The 21,051-nt window shown below is 38.1% G+C and overlaps 1 protein-coding gene and 1 long non-coding RNA gene across 2 annotated transcripts; one reads left to right on the plus strand and one right to left on the minus strand.

Moving 5' to 3' along the window:
• Positions 1 to 338: 338 nt before the first annotated feature.
• Positions 339 to 20,696, plus strand: LOC124636762. The gene is made up of 3 exons (XR_006985151.1): positions 339 to 358; positions 748 to 751; positions 20,315 to 20,696. It is a non-coding gene; the product is annotated as an uncharacterized LOC124636762 (long non-coding RNA).
• On the minus strand, positions 18,010 to 18,993 carry LOC124636761 (phosphate carrier protein, mitochondrial-like). Its single transcript, XM_047172895.1, has one exon. It carries the CDS (start codon positions 18,991 to 18,993, stop codon positions 18,013 to 18,015), a length of 981 nt encoding a protein of 326 aa, XP_047028851.1. The 3' UTR covers positions 18,010 to 18,012.
• Positions 20,697 to 21,051: the final 355 nt, after the last annotated feature.

Consider the following 21,051-nt stretch of genomic DNA (forward strand, 5'->3'; position numbering starts at 1 on the left):
ATTTTAAATTTAGAAGTCCATGATTAACTCTAGATAAAACGTATTTGAAGAGTTTACGTACGTTAAACTAAAAAGAGGTTTCAGAAAAGAGACACATTTTTATTTTCTAATTACACACAAAATTATATTATAATTACTTAAGAATTCTTATTACTGCAATTTAATCCGACCCTCCAATACTATTTAGTACTATTTAGAAGAAATTATAGAATAAATAACAGATGATTATCTAAATAATGCAGTATTCTTTAATAAAGTTAAATTTATGATACAAAATGATAAATGTGATACAAAACCTTTATTTTACAATTAATTAGTAGTGATAGAGTACAATCTCTATTATTATTTGAATTTGAATGTAAATTTAAAACCGTCGTATAATTGGGGGTGGCTAACTCTATCTAGTCGCAAACGCCAGACATGGTTAACCACTACTATCGGTTGTAATCGGTTGTTCACTAACTTATAATGCAACTGTAAATATTAATAGATTGTGAGTATTGAGCCATATAGCCAGGATTGATGTCAAGAACTATTTAAAAGTTGTCTACTTATGTACTATACATTTCTCGTAGAACATCAAAGTATCTCAAACTAATCTTTATATATACTAGTTCTATACTAAAAGTGTCTAATATGATACTTACGAGCATAACGGTTCAGTGGTTTGACGTGAAACGATAGTTCTATTAACGTATAACAACCAGTATAAATTAGTCAGTAATAGTAGTAATAAATTAGTAGTAGTTGAGTCTTACAAATGACTCACTTAACCATTTCAAACTAATACTCCCAACTAAAAAAATACTTTACACCTGCTCATCACATAATCACTTTCTCCACACTTTAAACTCACTTTCCGACTTACAATCTCCTAGTAGTTCCCCTAGGGCTCAGTAACTAAGTGGTCCTTTACGCACGAAGTGACACAATTAGGGTCAGTGTTCGTAACCCGGGTCGCGTAATGAGCCCCGTCCCTGATACACGGGGATCACTTGAATTTCTAACTGACCGCGGACGGAACGACTAGAAATAAAGTTTGGTAGAGTGACATCTGTTGATTAAAGATTTAGTTAATTAAATAAGTGGACATTTAAAAAATGCTGCATATTTTGACTAGATTAAATAGATTTGTTGTTGAGAGTATGTGCCTGCAGGTATCAAACTCGTTAAGTTTTTTAATCTAGAAAGTAAATGGGTATTATATTTAACTTTATCTGCTAAGGAATATGTTATATAATTAAGAAATAATAATATGTTCCAAAATCTTAAGATATACATCCTTTTCGCCATAATACACATTCTTTTTGCTCCAAAACATGCCCTGCCAATGTCTGGCCATTACATCCCATTAAAACCACTAGAATGTTAAAATTTTAAATAAAGAACGTAAAAGCTGCAACCTCGAACTCTTTTGTCCATTGCTCTTATAAAGCTGATGACCTAATAGCTATCTCAATGCATCTAAAAGGAGCCGTCTTTACAGCCGCGCAGTGTGCACTCGCCTTTATGTCGTCCGGTCTAGATAAATATTCATGTCGCACTTTATAGCCAGCTTTATTAGGTTTCCATGTTGTTTGGTTTAACACATGATTTGAATATTGGTGAGATTTTATAGTCGTTGTTAAAGTTTAAAATGTCGTATATTTTTAAAATAGCATTTCTCTAATCACCGTTGATAGAAAAATTAAATTACATAAACAGATGCAAACATAAATAGAGAACCACCCTCCCTTAAAATGTTTAACAACATCCACAAGGAGATATAACATTTGATACAAAACACCAACCGCCTCAATACTCCAAAATTTTCCATTTGAAAATTAGCAGAAAATCCTTTCGCTCCCAATAATGGCGCAGTTACAACTAAACCCGTCTGTCAATTAGTCCGACTGAACTCAAAGACTATCACAAAAGGTTTGTTGGAAACTTTTTAAAAAAGAAATGGAAAAAGTTCCCTCATTATAACAGATTTAAGGGCGGCTATAGAGGGGGAACTTGTAGTCCGAGCCACTTCTGATTTACGAACGCTCAAGACAGATGTTTGTGCACCCTGTAAATATTCCACTCCTTTTTTTAAAATTTATTCCGAGGATTTTTCTTGTTCTTCTTGTAAAGGGTTAATTTATTTTATTAGCTGTCTGCCTTACAAATACTATCTGATTTACCAAGTATAATTCTATATCTATATGAATAATTCTAAGTCTAGGCTTTTAAGAATGATACCGCAATAGAGTTACTACGAATCGAATTTTATAAGTAAGATTTATTTGATCCTACATGGCTATAATTTATTTGCAATCTGCAAGAGACTGATCATAAAGTGCTTTAACACAAGTTTGCAATAGCTGATACAAACATGATATACTTGAGCTTAAGTAACAATACTTTGTAAAGTTAGTTCTGCTGAACTAAGTCTCACAAGTGTGTTTTTCAAAAATAAAACTCAGTAAAGTCCAGACTAAGCATTGAGCAAACATACTGACCTTTATTTATTAAATAAAGATAAACTTAAAAACATTCTATGAGAATGACAAATGTATTACTAAAGATTAAAATTTTCTTCAAGCTTTTTTTATCAAAGTTTTTTTATTTGCTCAAACAATTAAACAATTATTACAAAGCATTATACAATTACTTTAAAACAAAAGAATGTATCTTAAAAATATCTCGGTACCATGCATCAAGCTTGCTTTGTAAATGTAAACACTTAGCCGGGAAGCCTGCGACTATCCGCCAGCCGTCACGGACACGCTCCCTAATCCTCGCTACCCGACTGCAGAAAAATACGTTTAATTCCTTGATTAAGGCGACACATCCGTCTACTGATGCACTTGCAGGAAGCTAGTATGTTTCCTTTGAATTTGTTGTTTTGGAAATCTTGTTTTAAAACCCGAAGCTATCAATGATGAATCAGTTTATTGTCATTTTATCATATCATACTTAAATGTTAATTGACAAAAGTTGCGATGTGGTTTCTGCCGTCATTTTACTGAACATAAACGAATTTTGGCACTCCACCCTATAAGAATTTTCTTCAAATTATTTTTGTAATTTGACTTTCGTGCTAAACTCACATTGTACTAGACTAAAACATGGATTACAGGCTGCCACATCCAGAACTTACATAGTATGTGGTGTTTTGGTCCGAGTCAACAGTTAAACGCCTGGAGATTCGCATGAAGTTAATATATTTGCTGCTCTACAGCCCGGGCCGGCTAATAGATTAGTTTGGACTACGAGATCAAACTAGCTAAATTATTGGGAGTTGCTCGAGAAAATGCGGAACTAAGCAATGTTCTGTTTTAGCTAGTTAAGTAGAGGTTTTGCACGATGTGTAGTTTGTTACAGTGTCAGAATTATTTCAAAGGGGTAGTTGACCGACAGGCTATCGGTTCTTGTGATTCCTGAGTCAGTGGTGTTGGTTATTTGGATGACAATGTAATGTATGTTTGAAGCAGGTACTCTTTTTTTAGAAATATAATTTATAGGCTTACAAAATAATGTTGGCATATTGAAAGTCAGTAACAATAAAAACCTTGAACAAAATGAAATATTCTCCAAAGAATAACACCACCTTGTACAATCAAGAAGTAGTAAAACTGCCCACACTGAAACAAAAACCAGTCAATTACCTTGAATGTTAACAGCGAGAGGCGTGTCCGCGTGACGTATACTAGTGATTAGCGCGCGACTGCACCCGTCACTGACATATCGAGCTGTTCAGCGCTTTTTGTCAGTGCTCAAGCGGGTGGAAGGTCATGTCGACAGCCATTTTATATGATGGGGTGAAGGTTGAAAGTGGTCATATGAATATTATACCTGAAGATGCCTTGGATTTTCCTTGCATCTTTTACAAGTAATTTAGTTGATTTAAATAATATTGTAAAGTTATAGGTCTTATCGCTATCTGGACAGCTCAGTAGTTTTATCTAAAAGATTTAAACTAAAAAATATTGGAAATCTCATCGTCTTGGTAACTATTAAAAAAGTTTTAGTTGAATAAACTTACAATAGACGTACTGTATACACAAACACAATACACAAAAAAAAACAAAAGGACAATATCTACCACCAATCTCTAACATTTTCTCTAAAATGCATGAATAAAAAATAACTTTATTAAAAAAGTTCCAGCACATTTTTACGAGAAATAATCGAGGCAGTAGTGTTGCATGCAACCTACATACCGAGTACCATAGAGTAGGAGCAGAACAATTTGGCGGGAACACCTGGTAAAATCAATTTTCTGGTGCGCGCACAACCGACTCCGCCATGTTGGCGACGAAAATATAAAATCTATTTGTTCGCACACTTTAATTATTACTAGTTGATTGAAAATCAAATGGCGGGAAACGATTTGGTTTCCAAAACAGTTTGCTGTAACTCTGATGATGTCGATTTCCGAGTTTAGATTTAGTTGAGGTAAATGTTAATTACAAATTAGGTTGGTAGTCAAAGAATTGACTCAGACATTGTTTTTATGCGATATTTACACATTACTTTACTCGCAGTTTTAATTCAGGATGAAACGGTTATAAGGCTTACCGTCATTTCATCATCATCTCAGCCATAGGACGTCCACTGCTGAACATAGGCTTCCCCCTTAGATCTCCACAGATACCTGTTGGAGGCGACCTGCATCCAGCGTCTTCCGGTGACCTTTATAAGGTCGTCTGTCCCTTGTTGGTGGACGTCCTACGTTGCGTCATTTGATTTCGTAAAATAAAAACATGACAAATATGTTACCTTCAGTTAGGTATGATATCTATACTCAGACATTCTTATTCTCAGTTATCACAATTACTAGGAAAACTCTATTCTTCAGCCATTGACCTGTCTTCCACTAAACATGAAATAAATAGGAATAGAACTAGATAGAACACGAGTATAATTTCTTGGGCCATTCCTTATTGACACCCTTTTAGTCCTTTGCCGGTCGAGCGAGCACTCGGACGCTCAAGGGCGGCCATTGTTATCATAAGTGTATGGAAATACTCTGAATACTGTATTAGTATGTATATTGTTTCTGCCCTTGGAGCCTCACTGAAGAATGACCAACATATAAATAAACACGACATACATTTCGCAACATCAGAACAACAAATAGTGCACGAATGGTAAATTGTTCATAGACTATTCTGACAGCAAAATTCTAAATACATAGCTAGTTCTATAATGATCGTTATCACAATTTATAACGGCTTACTAATGTGTGCATGGTGTGTACTAACTAAATGGGCAGATATTTAAATAATTAAATTAATATCTTTACTTATTACTTAAGAGGTTAAAGAAATAAGGTACGTACGCCCACATTTCAGCAGTATTATTAAACTTCCTTATCGAGGTAGTGTCATCAACCTCACCTCCCTACAAGGCCGCCCTGTTATTTTCTCTACATTCAATAACTCTGTGTAGTCTATAACAAAACCAGGACCTATCAGTATCGATACCTAAAAGATAACTCTTATTATACATATTCAAACAAAATCCGTAAGACATTTTTTACGAGCTAGGTATCAATTCTCGCATAAAATGGTCCTATTACTACGCTAGATATTTTTTTGGTGTAAATCATATTCATCGTATTAAAAGTCCATATTTTCGCACAGTGGTTAACGACGCAGAATAAATTTTATCTGTTGTGCATTAATAACAGTAGCTCACTGTGCGCACAGTGGTACGAGCGTGGAGCAAAGATCAAAAGGTTAGGCAAAATTGAGCGTAAGTAAGTAATTTCTATTGTGTAGACACACTGGGCATTGTATGCTCGTAAATTATAGTGACCTGAGCATACATTGAATAGTAAATAATATTAGCACCTACATTTATCGGTGAGTAAATGTTTCTAAGAAATTGTGCTAATCCTTCGAAGCTGAAAAGCTCAATAAGATATACCTAAGAATAATAAATATACCATACATGATTTAGGTAGGATTAGTATTTCTAGGATCTTTATGATCTATCTTTCATTATTATTTAAGCCTACTTGGAAAAGAAATAGACCAAAGTTTCAAACCTGTATTGTATTATCAAGAAAATCGAATAAATCCATGTTAGTATCTTGTTAGTAGATAGTAACATTTTCCAGTGAATACGTTCTGAAATCCGTTGAAATACAGTTAAACGGCCCTGTCTGTGCCTGTATGCTCGTCTCACGAACATAAGGCTGGGGATACAACTGCCACTGTCTTTTACAAAGTTTTGTTTATGATACTCCATTGGGTAAGCCTTAACGGCTCAGATACAACTAAGCCAATATTATGAAGCTGAAGAGTTGGTTTATTTGCTTCAGAAGTGTGCTACGACCTTATGATATTCATCGAGGAAGTATTTTTACCGGGTACGTGGAGTAGTTTCCAACAGCATTGCAATAAACTGTCCTGTCTGCAATTTGTTTCATTCTTTATTTATTCCGTTTTCTTCTAAAAATCATCCTACATCGATCGATACATACATAAAATCCTCTCAAGAGAACCTATAGGTTCATCCGAATATTCCAAACCACCTTAACCGCATGTGTACACCGCCTTAACCCCGGTTCGCATGCTTTTAACTGATTGCCGTCGTTTCGACCAGTTCGGCCCGATAGCCGGCGCACGTACTTAGCTGTCCATGTAACTTTTCAATTTAGATCGGTTAAGTAGCATCTTTGACTAGCTTTGGTTACTTCAAATGTTTGGTTTCGGATTGCATGGAGTGCTGCTTTATGCCTTGTGTTTACCTTTGTTGGTGGACTTGAGACTTGTAGTACATTCCATAGGTAAGATTGTATACTGCTTTCTTTTTTGCAGATAAGTTTAGGTACATATCTATTTGTGTTCTCCTCTGGTATCTGAGGATGTAATGTGAAACCCTATCGCTCTATTACAGGCCGCAACGTTCGAAACCGCTGTCAAACCCGAACCCTTTTAAGAAAAAGGTGTGATGCTAATTTCGTATGTAAGCTGGCCTATTATTTGTAACATCTTTCTTTTGTTTAGAATGCCTGAAAGATACACGTGAATAATCCCAGAAGTTTCCTAACATTGAAATGGATTGTACGGAAAGCTATTTATTTAGGCATCCTCGTGAACCTGTTCTAAGTAATAATAACTTTTTCATGCGGGTACTGTCAAGGAAAAAACTTATTCATCTGACAAATGACAAGTACCAAGGAAATCTATGAGTTTCTGTGACAAACATCAATAATTCCGCGTGATCCAGATACGTCTGTGTCGTGGAGCAGTATCTTAATATCACGTCAAATAATACAATAGTGTCACTCCTTCCACTTGCCTCCCTTTTGACGTCCGTTCGACCGAGCAATTCGTTCATTGTTTCTTTTCATTCACTCACTCCCGGCCGTTGAATGAACGAGTCTGTTGAACGGGTCGGCTCAAAGACAACTCTTTTGTCGTTCGAGATGAAAAAGCTACGATTGGAAATGTCATTTTATGTTCTGTCCGTGTTAAAATGGAGTTTCTGCACTTTTTGTGAGTAAAAGAAAGAATGCAATTGGCGTAAGAATGGGGACGTTTAAGAAAGTCTTTAAATGCCTGCAAGTTTGTTACAGGAATTCATTTTAATTATGCTAGAAACTCATTGTTGAAAATGCGTTCTACTAGAAATTGTGCGATTTTCATTCGAGATATTGCTGTTATACTGAGTTTTAATACTTTTTCTATGACAATTTTAAGTCCAACTAGCTGTTTTCCGCGGTTCCCAATGAACTTTCCTATGTCCTGTGTGAATAGCCTATGTCCTTTCTCAGATTTTAGACTTTCTGTTTCAGACATGGAAATATATTTTCGACATCAAAATGTGGGCCTTATAAAATATTATCTCTTACGAATAAATTCCAAAGATCACCTAATAACACCAAATAAAATAAAATTCCTTATAATTTAGCACATCACAGAAATATTCCCGGAGCAAATCGCACGCTATAAAGTATAAATTGGCTACAAAATTGTAGTGAAGCTCCTGGCTTTTGATTCTCGCAGTTTTGGGGGATTAGCTGTCCGCGCAGGGTAAGCGATAGAACGGTTCAGTCGAAACGTGCCGGAGCCCCTATCCCGAGGCTGCCGGTATTTTTAAATCTTTTATACTTATCTAAAGTCGATGGAATATGTATGTACGTGTTTACTTAGTTCATAGATGTGTTGCCTTAGGTTTTAGTCGGGGTCGGGGGATGGGAGAAGAGGAAAGCTACCAGAAATGTAAAGCAGGATATGAGTACTTTATAAATACAAAAGTCATTCTGTCTGCCTGTCGCATCTTTACATGAAAACTACTGAACTGATTTTAAATGAAATTGTTATACAGACAGTGTAGAGCCTGAAGAAGAACATGGACACTTTTTTATTGGTATATGGTAAGTGCCCCTTCGGACGTGAGTAGAACCGCGAGTAAATAGTAGTAAAAGACGAGTAGCTACGCTAGTAGATAATGTTCTGAAATTAATTACTTATAACGGGTGTGTCATTCACAATCACATTAAATCCTATCACATATACTTTATGATATTCTATGGCGAATTGTAAAAAAAATATCCTAATCCATTCAGTGGTTTAAACACAGGAGTCGTTTTTCGTTTTTATAATTTACAACATCATGTGTAAAGCAGAGATAAAGTTAGGAGTATCGAATGTTTTGATCAGTTGACAGCTGTCAATTTTCAAGGGAGAATTTCAGTTGTTTGTAATGACTGACTTTATATGGTGTTCTAATTTTCGCTCATTTTTATTCTATTTACTTTGTTTGAAAAATTCATTTTAAAATTTTTAGGTATCTTTCTTTTTTCTTGGGGTTAATCGACATTTAACCAGTACATTAACGCATTTCATTTAATGTGATTATGAACGACACACCCGATATATGAATAACAAGCTTCCGCCAGCGACTTCCCGCGTGGTGTGTTGATAAAAAGTAGCCTATGTATTAATCCAGGGTATCACCTATCTACATACCAAATTTCAATCAAATCGGTCCAGCCGTTTTTGCGTGATTGAATAACAAACATACATCCATACATTCTCACAAACTTTCACATTTATAATATAAGTAGGAAGTAGGATTTATATCAAACAGTACAGCTTCTTTAACCTAACCAGTCATAATTTTTAACCAATTAATTGAAACCCCGGGCAAAAGTATTAAATAAAATTTATTTCCGTCTCTAGCGGCTACAAAAAACCGCGAAAATATATTTATAACGTACGCGTACATTATCAAAAATTTACGAGCATAAGTCAATTTCAATTTGTGAGTACCATAACCAAAATGGCGAGTGCAACTCTTTGGCAAAAGTGCAGTTAAACTGCAAATGAATGGGCCCGTTAATTTAATTTAATCGCTTTATTCAATTAATTGCTCACGGCAGCGCAAAAATACAATTTTGCCTTTATTTTTACAGCAATGGAGGTCCATGATGAGTCATTTGTTGATAATGAGTGTCCTAGTGACGGACAATCCTGCGAGCCTATTAGTTACAATATAATGTCAAAGGATCCAACTTAAATGGATAGTTGCAGGTTAATTGAACGGGAACTGTGTGATCCTGATGCAGCTTGTGTTTTAATGTCGATACTGAATATTGACGGTGATAAGGTAATGTAGTGCCACATTTTGTAAAAGGAACTTAAAGCAGAAAAATGTAACCCCTCTCAAGAACAGATTTTAGGATCCTTATTAACACTCTATAAATTCGTAAGACTCTTTAAGGAGAGCATGGTCTATGGATAAAAAAATATTACATATTCATGAACATGTCGTTCACTCCGGGATGACCCAGCGGCAGCATCATGCACTCATACATACAATACATAAATTACCTTTATACGGGATAAATTGAAAATGTATACTCAGGAAGCTACATTTAATAAGAGAAAAAATTCAAATAGAGAGCGTCGCTGCCTACGTCGGAAGCCATACGCCACGACCGCGACATCATTATAATATTTCCTGCTTTATATTAAAAAAGCAAATAATTCAATAACCTTCATCTCTTCCTTCGAATGCCAATACAAACTCATTGGAAATTCCCACAAAATTCTGTATTTCTTAATTATTTCCGCATAGACGACAAAAATGTTGGCGCTGTGAGAGCTCACCGTAGGCCGGATGGGGCCATAAAACGCGCTGTTGACTGATCGTCGCTGCGAAGCTTTACGAGTGCACGAACCAGGCCGAATACCAACTTGCCTCTTGATTTTTCTGTTTGGCCACTGATCAAGCGACAATTGATGAAGGTTTCACGAAGGGCTCCAGAAGGAACATGCTTGTATTTTTTGGTCAATCGGAGTCTGACACCCTCACGCTGCACCCATAGCGGAAAGGGTCATTTGGTGAATTCCCGTCAAAAAAATATGGACAATATTTTATCAAAATATGAATTTTATACATGCTGAATTTAAAACACTTCGTATCATGCATAAAGGAAAATTAAAATGCCCAATTTCTCGCTATGTTGCGTTCGTAAAAGCTCTTTTGTCTGGATGCGCTTTTATTCAAACCGCTGGTTTTATGGCCCGCTGCTGTAACTCACTTATAAAGCTTATGCCAAGCATTTGATTGACGTAAAACTCTTTGGCCACGTGCATCGCTTCACTAACGAGTCCACGATATAAACAGACCAGCTAGGTAGAATCATACCCATTTTGTTAAATAATATTTGAATAACCGTTGACATTCATTGCTTGCCGAATGTTCGTGGAGCAGAGTAAAGCCGAACTGGACAGACACTTTTGATACATATCACTTAAAGCACCTGATACAAAAATATTTCCAATCTCATTAATATTCCCAATAATAATGCAGCTTCAGAATCAATAAACAACGTGCATTAAGCGCGATCCACCTCGTCTAATTCAATGAGCAGAGCGCTGAGAGCGGCCGCGCAGCCTGTCTTACAAAATTCCATTTCAAATAAAGTCATTACGCACGCCCGAAATCCCTTGGAAAACTGTGAATAATGACTGGGAATTATACTGTGTTTTATGCCTCCGCACCACCGGGCCACGGCGGGGGAGCGGCCGTAGCGCGGGGCGCGGGGGACACGCAAATTTTAACGAATTACTGGAAAGATTGGAGCTTTTGCCTGAAAGAATTGGTGTGTGAAATTAGATTGTTGGTTTGGGAAGCTTCACATCAGTTTATTATAACAAAGAAATTGTGAGGGACGGCCGTGTCTTTGTAGAACATTCAAGCATACCCAAGTACGCTTAACTAGGTCATAAGGTTACAAACAAATAGACGCCCCGGCGTGTTCCTCTCACAGCAAACTTACAAAGGTCCATGTAATTAATATTACAACAAGTGCTACAAAAAAGCTGCATCTCTGACGTTCAACGTGCAATTCAAAAAGTCGCATTTACCAGCAAACACAATTTTCTTAATTAACAGTCTGCCCCGAGTGTACCCAAACAAAACACTCAAAAATCATAATCAACAAAATGCTCGACTCACAAACGAAACAGCATCAAAAAATATATCCTTAATTACTTAATTTTTGTAAGGCGGGTACATTCCGGTGAAAGTTATCAAGGAGGGCCGTTGTGCTAACATCGGGTGAAGCCTCCTAATTATCAAATGAGATTTTAATCTGCCGCTTAATATCTTTAATTTAATCACTTTGATATTACCCCAGGAAGGCGTATCGGATGCGTTGTGTGATATAGTACGTCAATAATAATCAGTGGAAATTAATTAATTACTTCGTCCATGATATAGGGATCGTAGGTACCTCGAGTATAGCAATATAGCTCACCATCGCACACTTTAAAGGTTTACGATAACTGTCTGCCATTTTCTTTTTTTTTCTTAGCCCTGAATGTCCCACCGCTGGGCAAAAGACTCCCCCTGTTGTCTCCACACCTCTTTATCTTTCAATTGTTTCCACCAATTGGGGCTATAGGCATCTAGGTCATCCCGCCATCTTTTCCCGGGCCTTCCTCGTCTGCGGTGGCCGTCTTGTGGTATCCACTGGGTGACACACCTGTCTGGATGCATACGGCTGACGTGTCTAGCCCAGTCCCATTTTAATTTTACTTTCTACCATGCTATCGGAAAATTATTATCATGTTATTTTACAATTATGTTCTCAACTTTTTAAATTATTTTTACCAATATCAATACATGGACCTCCATATTATTTTCTTGTAGTTTGCGATAAAACCGTTCTATTGTAATAAAGCACTGTATATAATGTTATAACTTCCACTATTGTCCTTTTCATGCACGATAAATAATATTTTATCTAGACAATTTATTCTAAAATTCTATGAAAGAAGCCGAACGATATTTCTTTTTTATGATCACGTCTAAAACTGGACCTACAAGTTTTTATGATTTACCGTTTGGATAAACAAAACTTGCAAAAGTTTTAAATGAAGATAGAAGTTGATTAAGCAAAAAAGGGTGCAGATAAGATTACAAAAATAGATGACTCGAATTATTAAGCATCTATAAATAAAACCAATAACTTTGAGCGTATACCGCGTTACATAAATAGTTGAGTCGTGTAGCAACAAATTCTTAGCGGAGTGCAATGTATCAGGCGCCGATATATCATGTGAAACATTATACATCACTTCGACTATTTTATCCGTTCGTATTCCGGACATCGTATGCAGAATACTATTCGAAAAACTTTACAGTGAAAACATACGGAGCGCCAGGTGAATTTGGAAGCAACACAAGGATTTCCAGAATTCAGTTTTCTATGGATCTTGAGGGCTTACAAATAGAACTTGAATTAATGATGTTTATAATGCTTCATCGACTTCAGAGAAGAAACTTAGCGTAACGTACGATTAGAAAAGTTATGGAAAAGCGACAGTGGTTAGAAAATGTCTTCGTTCAACACTTTAATTTGAGTCGACTTAGCCGATGAAGTCACCAAAGTTATAACATTTATTATGTAAATCCGATATCTAAATATATGTCCCTAATATTATAATTCAGATATCTCAGCACCATAATCCTGTGCAAAAAAATCAATCGTCCTAAAAACCTCAAGAGCAAGCAGTCCCGTATATTACCTTACAGCGTACCCTTCTCAACTGGCTGTTATCAGTATATTTTCACCCAGGCTGCCGTACAAGTCGCCGCCACTACCTACCACGCATACCTCACCCTCGCCAATCAAAAAGAACCCCTCTCACAAAGATAAAAGGTCCTCTACAACTGCAGAGCTAAGTTGGCAGATCAGTAACAAGTTGGACCGAGGTTGCCAACAATTTACAGAGTCCATTCGTGGCGATCGCTGGAATTATGTTTCTGTTGATATTTGGATTTTTTGCTGTTGTTCTATAACATAAAGTATGGATGGGATGCCTTCGTTTGCCTCTAACTTTGGTTATGAATAATACCGAGTTCTGTTAAGTTTATACTCCGGTTACTGCCCTGAGTTTCGTTTTTGTTTATAACAACTTATCAAATAGGTACGTCATAATTTTATGTATATCATCAACTACTGAGCTTCTTATGTTATTTCTCATATTATGTTCTTGGCGCCTTTCCCAGAGAGACAGAGGTTTAAAAAACCTAAATCTGAGGATTGGAAGCTGAGCCAAAGTAACGTAGACACTTGAACGTTAACTAGAATTAAAATAGCAGCCTAAAGTACTCTAAACTAAGGATCAATTAGGCGTAAATAAAGTTAACAATTCGTAACACAATTGGCTCAGTTAAAGCTACTAAGTTAATCTCCGGTTAAAGTCGTTATGTAGCTGGCAGCGAGCCAGGTGTGCCGCGGTAATCATTACTACACTTTGTATTGTTACTCGAACAATTAAATAATTAAAAGAATTTCCTAGCATTACGCCCAGAATTAAAGCAGCCATTTCCAGTATTCGAGAGAAATAAAGCTGTGGTACTTTAATAAGGTCATCCACTATTTGACAGGGAAAAGATATTTCACGGTAGGAAAACACAGAACCCGGTGGATTTAAAGGTGACTGCCGATGCCAAATAGTTTAAAAGGAATAACCTGAGCAGGCATCGTAATTACCACTCGTTAAATCCTAAATAAGAATACCTACATATTTATGTAACGTAAACATTAAAACGGCTCTATGTAATTTTAGCTCTCCAAATCAGCGCAAAGTTTATGTTGAGCAGGTACAGATATTTCCTCACCTTCATAATACCTTAATCCCGGCAACGACATCTATCGGAGCCGCCGCAACCCTGCTCAAGTCCGCACCCACAAACCTTATAATTATCTTGAATGACACCAACCCCTTCAAGAGTTCACCCTTAAGAGAAACACACACTAATTACTCCATCAGGGCAGAGTAAAACATCTTCTAAATAAAACCTATTAAAATTAGCATATGCCGCGTCCTCGCCAGTAATTACATCATAGCGTTTAATTACTTCCCAGCCGTTTACCGGCTTAGTAATTAAATACAGACAATTTTACGAGAAAATTGTGAGGAATACGGGAACCTGTCGGAATTGTCACATTAATGTAGATTCTAGAAAATTGTGTACTCCCGCTAAAGACTACGACGATTTTGTTGAATTATTATGATTTGATTTTAAAAGCGATTTGCGCCGACTTCGTTACTTGGGATATTCTGCTGTGTAGGATTTTTGGAGCTGGATTGTTAATGATTTTAAACTGAAATAACTAATTGCTTAAATCTGTCATCATCAATTACGGCTTTTTTTTATATCACGTAGTTTTGTAATGTATAATGTAGGTATAATGTGGAATGCATGGTAAAGATATAGCTATGTGAAAATCTAAGTAAGTTCGAAGAAAGCCAAAAGCGCCACACTCCTTAACAAAATGACTTCTCTTCAGTTGAAATCTAATCGACTTAAAACGATTACCTTCCTCCTAATATATCAGTTGGATCCATTGGAACAGTGATTTTAGTTCGTCGGATCACAAATACGCGGTGGAACGCCAACCTGCAGCATGTATTGTGCCGGGATGAAAGCGACTCACAATGGAACTTGCCCCGAGCGACCGGCCAACTTGGACGCGACGCCGATGTACTCCTGCTAGATATACTTACGACTTATGTCTTGTTTTATATTTGAGTACTCTAGGTGAGTCTTCTAGGTGTATATTTTTTGTCATAACTGCTCATATTTTTGTCATGCTATTGGTCAAAAGTTCCTTAAGCCATAAAAGGATCTGCAAGTACATATTTATGCATCAATTTCTAAAGCTCAATGTAAAGATGATCTCTAGAAAAAAATTACAAGATTACTCGTAACTAGTCTCTACTCCACCTAGCTGTATCTCGTGTAACATAAAGTAGGTGCTATCTAGTCGAGCTATTCAGGCTACAATTTCCTTCAACAAAATAAGATTTTCTATGCTGAAACTCATTACGCGCGATAATGACTTATTACATTAGTGGTGTCGCTGAACGCAGCTCTAGATCGGGGTCAACTAGTTTACAAACTCGCTACTGTCTAGCTGTCTTAATTCAGTTCTGCTGTCGCAGCCGACCGCTGCGGCACCGCTGCGATTTGCCGACGATAAACTTGCGTTAAACTGTTGTTCACTAGAGTGGGACCGTTTAAAACGGAACTTTTTCAATTATTCCTCTTGTAGTTTATTGGATTCGATTCCAAGCTAGCAAGTTATTTGATTTGCAAGTTCCTGCAATGCCGTTGAAAACTTGCACAACTAGTTATGAACAGAGATTGAGGAAAATTTCTAGAGATGTTGAGATTGTCCGCTAACAAAGAGCTCATAACAAAAGTCAGTCCGTGGCGTGCTACGCCCCAAGGAAAAACTCTTTTGTAGTGGAGCAGCGAGGACGAGCAGCGCTCCAGCCATGTCGGGGATTGATGGCCTGCGATAACATGGAAACATTAAGCACTCACATTTAAATATCTGCTGATTAAAGCAAGCTTCGCATTTGTCTTATCCCTGCATTATTTCATCTTCTTTTCCCCTTTCCAGAGGTTTATATTGAAAACATGAAAGTCGACCTCTTTGCGCATATTTTCAATACACGACCCAAATAAAATGTCCGATAATCCTTAAACGAAACTCGTACGAGACAGTCCAGTTTTTTCAACTTTACCGCAGAACGTCTCACTGCTTCTAAAAGTGTATGAAACAATATTTTCCGATATTAAAACTGTATTTCGAATCGAGTCTCAACAAAAATTCGATTTAGTAACTTTTGTAAAACGTGCCAAAGTTTAGCAAAGTTTCCAACTTGTCGCCATATCGTGGGTAGAATATATGCTCTACGACTTTGCAGCGTATTGAAGCCTTATAGCGTACGGATAAGGGTTAAACTGGCCTGGCACGTATGCATAGACCTATTATTATCAAGAAAGATGTGATGAACATCAATGTAAATATTTAGCCAGTCGCTTTTGATGTTCATATTTATTTTATTGCTTTCAAATTAGGTATGTAAATATTATAAGAGTTGCTTTATCCGTGTACTTTATATACCGTAGGTTGTAGTCAACCCGAAAATCAGTACTATTGCCCGAGCTTAGCTACTAGAACAGGAATCTGGATTTTTTACCACTAGATAATAACGACAATTATTCAATATGCAATTTAATCCAACTAGGTACTTTACACATTCGAAGTTCTTGAAAGCTGCATTACGGTGGCAATTAGATGAGTTAGTTAATCATTCACAGATATAAACACTACATACTTATCTATAAAACCGCCGCAAAATATCTTTAAAAGAAATTACGATAAAAGGAACACTCCACATACCTTTTTTCCTTATCCAAATCCCGAGAGATTTGTGTGGAATGCTCTCACATAGTCAACGGATAACTCCAAATAAAAACAAAATAGGCTATCTCCTGTCCCCGTATCAAGTAAATCATAAAACAAATAGTAATATTGAGCGGACAGGGCCTGTATCCGCTAGATTATGTTAAATGGGTCGCTCAGTGTTTGAGATCATGATCCAACCACTTATAAAACATAGTTCGGCTGCGAGCTCCATTTACCGCTGGTCACTGTAACCGGATCGGGCCGGTTAAATCCGGTAAGTGGGCCTCGGTGCTCGAATAAATCCCCATATTATTGTTATTGCCGGAGAGGTTGCAGCTCCTTTGTATACGGACGTGTAGTGCCCGGATCAACTGCTCTCTAATACTACTTGTAGTTTTCAATATCGTTTAGGAGGCATACCTCTACTTTAGTTTCTATGTACTTAATTACATAAGTAAGTTAGAGGCCATCCCAACTCTGTTCGTAGTAAAACGCGTTTCATCCAACTACATACGTTACTTTTATTCATATTTACACACACGTAGCATAATTGTTTAAAATTAATAATTGGCGTTGAAATAAATTAAATAATATTGCAAGTACAAGACGTACTTTACCATTTCGTTACAAAGGAAACTTTCAAAAATTTACAGTCTTATGCCACTGGCTTAAAACGTTTATTGGACGAATTGTGCCTTAGAACATTTTTAAGAATTATATAAGCATATTTGAATTACAACTGCAGTTTTACAGTATGACATAAAACAGAGTTTTTTTTATCATACTGTAATGCTACGAGTACACACTGTAGTATTAGTATTAGGTAGGAAGCTATTTGTTCGCCTATTTTTGCGCTGGTATGCTATACGGCGCGTTACGGTTTTATTCTCTTACTTCTCGGTGAAGCTGCATCAACATTGCATCCCCTAATACGTTAGTTATTTACTGCATACTCCTAATTATATCATATGTAGAAACAATTATGTAAAAGGAAAAAATATTTTTAGAAAAGTGATGAACAGAAACATTTGAAATTGTATGTGCCCTACAACTCGTGCCAGTGCGAACTGTTAGTCGAGTCTCAGTTACATGATGCAACACTAACAATTGCTAATGAAATAATTAGAACAGTTTAATTGTGTACAACTCAGTATCAAAAATCATTTGGTTCCATGTAGCAACAGCGGGCTCTAAAATTGAGTAATTCGTGTAAATTGTATCATGTAAATTGACCTCAACAGACACCACGGAAACTCGATTACCAAAATGTGACATCGGACAAATCCCTTGTTTCTATTACATTGCTATTTTTTCGCTGCTTTCAATTTCTCCTCCTCTTCTAATTTCTTCCGGAGTGACTCGGGCATCTCTGCAGGCGGCGGGCGAGGCATCCTCGTGTACACCTTGAAGGCGTCGTACACGAACCACTGCAGGCCCGTCAGTGTGCCGATCATGATGATACGCGCCACCAAGCCGCGCCAGATGCCAGCGAACCCTACGTCTTTGATGATCCCGCCGATGCTAGAACCCGGCTCTTTGTTCAGTTTAGACACAATCGTGTCAGCGGGGTGCGACACTATCGCGCACAGTACGCCCGCGATGTACCCCGCAGTGAACGTCACTATCAACTGTTCCACTTTCGTGCATTGGGCCCTCGGCTTCGGAACCACTGCATCGTACAAAAACTCCAAAGTCTTCTCGAATGAAGCGAACTTCATCATGGTGTAGGGCACCTGTCTGCCCCACAGCGGCACTATGCCCTTGTAGAACGTCCCCATCCCTTCCGTGCTGAGCATGTGTGGCATGGCCCTTCTCATCTGTGAAGTGTACCCCGGCGTCGTCTGCATCCGAACTTTCGTAGCCTCGAGTGGGGCGAGGAAGAAATCGGCAATGAACTCTGCCGACGCCGCCGCAGCCAAGTAAAGGTATGTTCTGTAAATATATCCCGTTTCCTCGTCGACCATATTGGCATATCTATATTTGAAGTACTCGTAGCCAGAAAACTTGACTGCACCCTGCATGGAATATCCAAAGAAGGTGGGTGCCCAGCCCTTGACGAGGTTCTTAGCGCCTCCCTCCTTGAAGGAGACGAGGAAGCCTCGCGCGATGGACTTGTAGCGATGCGGGTCGACCTGCAGACGGCACTTGACGAGGTCGAGCGGCGTCACGAAGGTGTGCGTGGTGCCGCACGCCAGCGCGCCGCCCGCCGCGCACAGGATGAAGAACTTGTTGCTGTGCATCTTACAGTAGTACTCCTCTTTCTCTTCCCCTTCCTTCTTCGCCATGCTTACGACTTCTTTGTTTACTTTATTTTCTATTTATTACGTTTCGGCTAATTCAGGAACAAATTCGACACAGATTTCACTCCACCAGGAGGGATTTGGTGCTAGTTATATACAATGTGAAATAAATTTACTTACAGGACGATTTCATTCTTACAATGTCATATTTTTGTTTGGAGTTATTTGTTTGGAATGTAGGCAGTTTTATATTATTGTGTTTCTGTTCAAAACAGTTCAAAGACTTTTTTATATGACTGCCATAAAGATGTGCCAAAAACAATGAAGTATTCCGAGTCTGAATTTTGTGCAGTTGACAGCTGCTGTCGGTCAATCATTACCAGACGTGGAAATTTAATCACCCGCAATTAAAAAAGAGGTTTTATTCGTAATCGGAAAATATAATAAGTTTGTAGCGACATGAAACGCATACAACCTTTTCGACTGGCAACCTTCAATAGTCATGAAGAAAAATACAATACTTTCAAATGTCAAATTCAAAATTTTAAATTTTCAAAAGCTGATTTTCGTTGTCGCAGGCGTACACATATAAATAGGGCGCCGCCCGTTTAAATAAGTCAGTCGACACAAAATCTTCGTGTGAAATTCATCTCCTTAATTGGTGACCCCGACGTGATATCTGCTTCAATCGCCACCGTCGCTTCAAACGCCTCATCCACTACAGCGACGGTGCGCAGCAAAACGCCAGCCAGCTTCAAACGAGTATCCCTGACCACCAGCATGTGCGGACGCACATTCCTGGTCAGCACCCTCAGCCACATCCAGCGACCTTGGCTCCAGCTCACTGCACTTCGGCCGGTCGAGAATCTCCCTCGCCGAAGCAGCCGCTAGCCACTAGCGCGGCGCTGTGCAACTCTCGCAGCGCCGGTCCCGACCCACTGGGATTCGCAGCACCGCCGTAGCAGCCAGTTCCGACTCACCGAGAACCTCGCGGCAACATATTGGCAACAAGACTGGCTTGAAACAACATGGTCACAAGAGGCAGAACAAGCTTTTGAGAAATGCCGACAAAGCATACTCCAAGCAACAACGCTAACGCACCCGATTCCCAACGCGCCGCTAAGTTTATACACTGACGCATCGAATTCTAGCATCGGCGCCGTCCTTCAACAAAAGGTCGACAAAGTTTGGGAAACCACAGGCATTTTTCTCAAAATCCATGAGCGAAGAAACTCAACGAAGATACAGCGTGTACGATCGCGAATTATTAGCCATGTACACCGCTGTTCAACATCTTCGAAGATTGATAGATGGCAATCACTCACAATATTCACCGACGGTCCATTCGAAGTCATACATCGAGGAGAAAAACAATTTACCATCCAGATGCCTTTGCGTACAGCAGTCGTCTCTATCGACAGATTGAAACCGGCATACTTACTTAACGAAGAGGAAATCACTCCCACTTCCTCAAGCATGCAGAATAAGCAACAAGCGTCGCCATCACGTTTCCCGAGCATAGTGCCACAACCAGCAGCAGCGGCAAAACCACAGCGTGACACAATCGTCACTCGTTCCGGCCGCACAGTTAAACCAAACGTTCGCTTCGCTTAGGGGGGAGTGATGTAGCGACATGAAACGCATACAACCTTTTCGACTGGCAACCTTCAATAGTCATGAAGAAAAATACAATACGTTCAAATGTCAAATTCAAAATTTTAAATTTTCAAAAGCTGATTTTCGTTGTCGCAGGCGTACACATATAAATAGGGCGCCGTCCGTTTAAATAAGTCAGTCGACACAAAATCTTCGTGTGAAATTCATCTCCTTAAGTTTACCAAAGTGCGGAATCTCATATTATGGCTTGAATTCATCTAGCAACTTTCGTAGGAATATAGAAAATATTTTTATTACTCAGATTTTTTTTTAGGATCTACCTAGGTAATAAGTTTTTACGATAAAAGAGACTGACTGATGTGGGACATGACGGCAGATAACATAAAAATTGTAACTGACTTGTTATAAATTGTGTATTTGAAAGACCCATTTGACTGCCTCGTTAGTCTAGTGGTCGCAAGCGCTTGTTGAGTTTTCTTAAACTTT

Source organism: Helicoverpa zea, chromosome 15, assembly GCF_022581195.2.
Source record: "Helicoverpa zea isolate HzStark_Cry1AcR chromosome 15, ilHelZeax1.1, whole genome shotgun sequence".
In the NCBI taxonomy this organism is placed as follows: Eukaryota; Metazoa; Arthropoda; class Insecta; order Lepidoptera; family Noctuidae; genus Helicoverpa; species Helicoverpa zea.

Coding starts and splice junctions, on each gene's coding strand:
- LOC124636761 (XM_047172895.1), bottom strand. CDS start 18,993: ATGGCGAAGAAGGAAGGGGAAGAGAAAGAGGAGTACTACTGTAAGATG.